The sequence below is a fragment of the Gregarina niphandrodes genome (genome assembly GCF_000223845.1).
Source record: "Gregarina niphandrodes unplaced genomic scaffold scaffold00005, whole genome shotgun sequence".
Lineage (NCBI taxonomy): Eukaryota > Apicomplexa > Conoidasida > Eugregarinorida > Gregarinidae > Gregarina > Gregarina niphandrodes.
In genome coordinates, this window is record NW_011645776.1 from 238,764 (window position 1) to 242,066 (window position 3,303).

The 3,303-nt window shown below is 56.6% G+C and overlaps 3 protein-coding genes across 3 annotated transcripts; 1 reads left to right on the forward strand and 2 right to left on the reverse strand.

Annotated features, from left to right (window-relative positions):
• Nucleotides 1–115: 115 nt before the first annotated feature.
• On the forward strand, nucleotides 116–487 carry GNI_039390 (hypothetical protein; the record flags this gene model as incomplete). The annotated part of the gene is made up of 1 exon (XM_011131084.1): nucleotides 116–487. One exon carries the CDS (start codon nucleotides 116–118, stop codon nucleotides 485–487), a length of 372 nt encoding a protein of 123 aa, XP_011129386.1.
• Nucleotides 488–716: 229 nt separating this feature from the next.
• Nucleotides 717–1,844, reverse strand: GNI_039400 (diacylglycerol acyltransferase; the record flags this gene model as incomplete). The annotated part of the gene is made up of 2 exons (XM_011131085.1): nucleotides 717–1,443; nucleotides 1,600–1,844. 2 exons carry the CDS (start codon nucleotides 1,842–1,844, stop codon nucleotides 717–719), a joined length of 972 nt encoding a protein of 323 aa, XP_011129387.1.
• Nucleotides 1,845–1,988: 144 nt separating this feature from the next.
• GNI_039410 (hypothetical protein) lies at nucleotides 1,989–2,783 on the reverse strand (the record flags this gene model as incomplete). Its single annotated transcript, XM_011131086.1, has 1 exon — nucleotides 1,989–2,783. The coding sequence occupies one exon, from the start codon at nucleotides 2,781–2,783 to the stop codon at nucleotides 1,989–1,991; it is 795 nt and encodes a 264-aa protein (XP_011129388.1).
• Between the last annotated feature and the right edge of the window lie 520 nt (nucleotides 2,784–3,303).

Consider the following 3,303-nt stretch of genomic DNA (forward strand, 5'->3'; position numbering starts at 1 on the left):
CCCTCCGGTCAGTTCCCCTCCCTCCCTCCCTTCGGTCAGTTCCCCCTCCCCCCCTTCATGAGTATGGTTCGCAGTTGGTCGTGGTATTGAGGACGAGGAGGATGAATTTATCGGCATGCAAAAATTGTTGGCGAAATCCTTGCAGCGGGAGATCGAGTTGACGAAGCAAAAGGTGATTGACAAGGCATTGGAGGTGCAGGGGTTAATGAACATGTATCACATGCTGAGACCGGACCGTGCGTTGCAATTGTTGGCCCAGTACCCGCAGGTCTTTGCCACGGCCTGTGGCGACGGAGAAAATAAAGACACGGAAGAACTGATTCGGGCCGCTACCCGAAGCTTGCAGGTAGCGGGTGACGCGCCACTCGGAAAAGAGAAGGCACTAGAGTGTATACATATATACAATCAACTGATAGAGAAGAAACTCATCACCGTCGAGCAAGCGGTGCCGGTTGTCGCCCATCAGGTACACCCTCTTTCACGGTGATAGTTCATGGTGATAGTTCATGTGATAGTTCGTGGTGATAGTTCGTGGTGATAGTTCACGGTGATAGTTCACGGTGATAGTTCACGGTGACCCTGTATAATTGGGGGGTCATGTACGAAGAGAAAAGCATCCTCAGGTAGCGGGTTGATGCGAGATGCACCCTTCGTTGCAAATGGTTTGTGAAGTCTGCACACGTAAAAGTTAAGTCGGTTCATCCATCACACTATCATTAGACAAAAATGAGTTGTTTGTCCTCATATTCTGGATGGAGGTGTTTGTGTTCGTCGAAGAGTTTCTGTAGCTCCTTGAGTACGATGTCATGCTGTTGTTGTATAAGAGCGGGTGTGATGCTTTCTCGGTTCTTGCTGTAGTCCGGCATGGTTATAGTGCGCGATAAGACGGCGATTACTTTGGTTTTGTGTGGCACGGGTAGGAACCAGCGGCCCCAAAAGAGGCACATTGATATGCGCAGATGTCGGGATAGCCAGGCAGTATAGGGTCCACAAAGAAGATCAAACATGCTTGAGTTACCGAACATGTAACAGAGTCGCACATCCGCGCCACTCTCAATCGCCAATTTGATGCAACCTTTCCGGTGTTTAAAGTAGAGCTGTTCCTTGTCACGCCGACATAAAAACAGCTCCGCCAACCCACCGGAATACAGACATACATCCATACCCGAACAAAGCGCCTCTCGCATCGGCACACGGCTGCTACTGACCATGCCAAAAGGACCCAACAACTGACGCAGGAAAGGTAGACGCACCACAGCATCAGCACACCCTGTCACGGCTTCACGAGCGTAGTAAAGAGAACCCACACACCATCCACCAAATGAGATCACCCCGTGGGGAAAATTCAGAATCAGTACGGGCTTCGGGTGATGACTCATCAGCGACATCTCATCCTCCGCAAACACCTTGGCATCAAAGTATAACGCCACCGACTTGTACAACCTGCAAGCAAACCTTTGTTCGTGTTTCCCCTGCTCGTGCGTGCACATCTCCTGCTCGTGCGTGCACACTCTAGTCGTGAAACTCACGCACACCCCCTGCCCTGTGTGCACACACCCCCTGCCGTGTGCGCACACACTCCGTGCTATTATCGCATACCGGCTATGTCTGATCTGTTTCGCGGGCGCGGCCGGCCCCAGGACGAGTACGGCCGCGACCACCAGATACGCGAGCGCCACCGGCTCTCGCCAGTGGTAGGCGGCGTAGGGAATTGCAAAAATGATCGCGGCGCCGATGTAGTATGCGACGGCAACGAGAACCGTCGTGAGCAGACCGACCGCACGCCAGACGTCGGGGTGCGCGGACGTCTTGAAGTCCTGGCTAGCGTCTGCTATCAGTTTCATTTTAAGAGTAAAAATATTGTGGTCTTAAGCTTGGTCTTAAGCTTGGTGCGGCAAATCGGTTCGACCACATTCAGAACGATGTCGTCTAGGCCGGGAGGGAGGCCGAGGGAGGCTGGGAGAGGGGGGGGGTGTCTGGAGTGAAGATCACCGCCTAGGCCTGAGTAGCGAAGCGACCAGGCCGTTGGATCTTCGCAGCCGGAGCACCGGCGTCTGTGTGGGGGAGGCGGGGGCGGGGGCGTTTTCAGCCTCCTCGCTCTTCATCAGGTCTGCAGCGATAAAGTCCGCAGCCGCGGACTTTGTCTCAGAATCCTCTCCGTCATGGTTAAGTTCTTCCTGCAAAACAACGGCGGCCTCAGCGAGATCGGGTGGGCCCTCGAGGATCATCAGAGGCACCAATAAGGAGTCTCCGTCGCCGCTTGCGGCCTCGTAGTCCTCCGTCGCGTCTTCGGAGAAGTCGCCAATAGACGAAATAAAGTTATGGAACAGACCCGCGTCCAAGTCCGCGGCTCGTGCGCTGATGAAGAACGGAACGTCGTCTTCGTCATCCTCTTCGTCCTCGGCCAAGCTGGTCGCAAGCACGGTAGCGCCGCTAGTGCTGGTGGCCAACACGGCCGGGGAAGACGCGTCCAGCAGCCCACCAGATATAGGCAGCGGGATAGCCGCTGGAGCAGGCAGCGGGATAGCCTCTGGAGCAGGCAGCGGGATAGCCGCTGGAGCAGGCAGCGGTAGTGCGGATTGCACGGTGGGCGACGGGATGGTTGCTATGGGTGTTTTTGCTAGGGCCACAGGGGCTTTATTCGGCGCGGCTGCGAGGGAGATCGCTGCTTCTTCTTTGCCACGGTCGTCAAAGCTGCGGACATCGGAGCTGTGTTTGCGGTTGTCGGAGCTGCGCACGTCGGCCATGATCTTCTTGGCTTCGGTAACCGGCACCCAGATCATGCGCGCGGTGTTCATGTCGGAGTGGCGTCCAGAGTGTGTATTGTGTCCGTTCAGCGTCCGGCTGTCCGCGTCAACTGCGGAGAGTCCGGAGCCGGCAGGAACCAGCGCAGGAGTAGTGATTCCCGTGGCGGCAAGCCCGTTACCGGGGACGACTCCACTGCCGGGGACAACTCCGTTAACGGGAGCGAGTGAGTAGGGGCTGTGGCTGGCGAGTGCCAGTGGGCTAAAAGTGGCGCCCGAAGGACTGGAGAAGGAGACGTGGCCGGAGCCGACGGAGGCATACACGGGCGGTAGGTGACCATACCTGCTTTTGCTCGCCTTCTCTTTGATAGGGGCTTGCTGCTGGAGACTTTTGCCGCGCTGTTTCTTGGGGGTGGGAATCAGCTCTACAGTGTCGTTGTTCACGACCACACGCGAGTTCTTGTCCGAGTGGATGATGACCACGTTCCGGTCGGCGTTCTGCAGGCTCGGCGGTGCGCCACGGCCAAGACCGTCGCGGCCAAGACCGTCGAGGACTTCG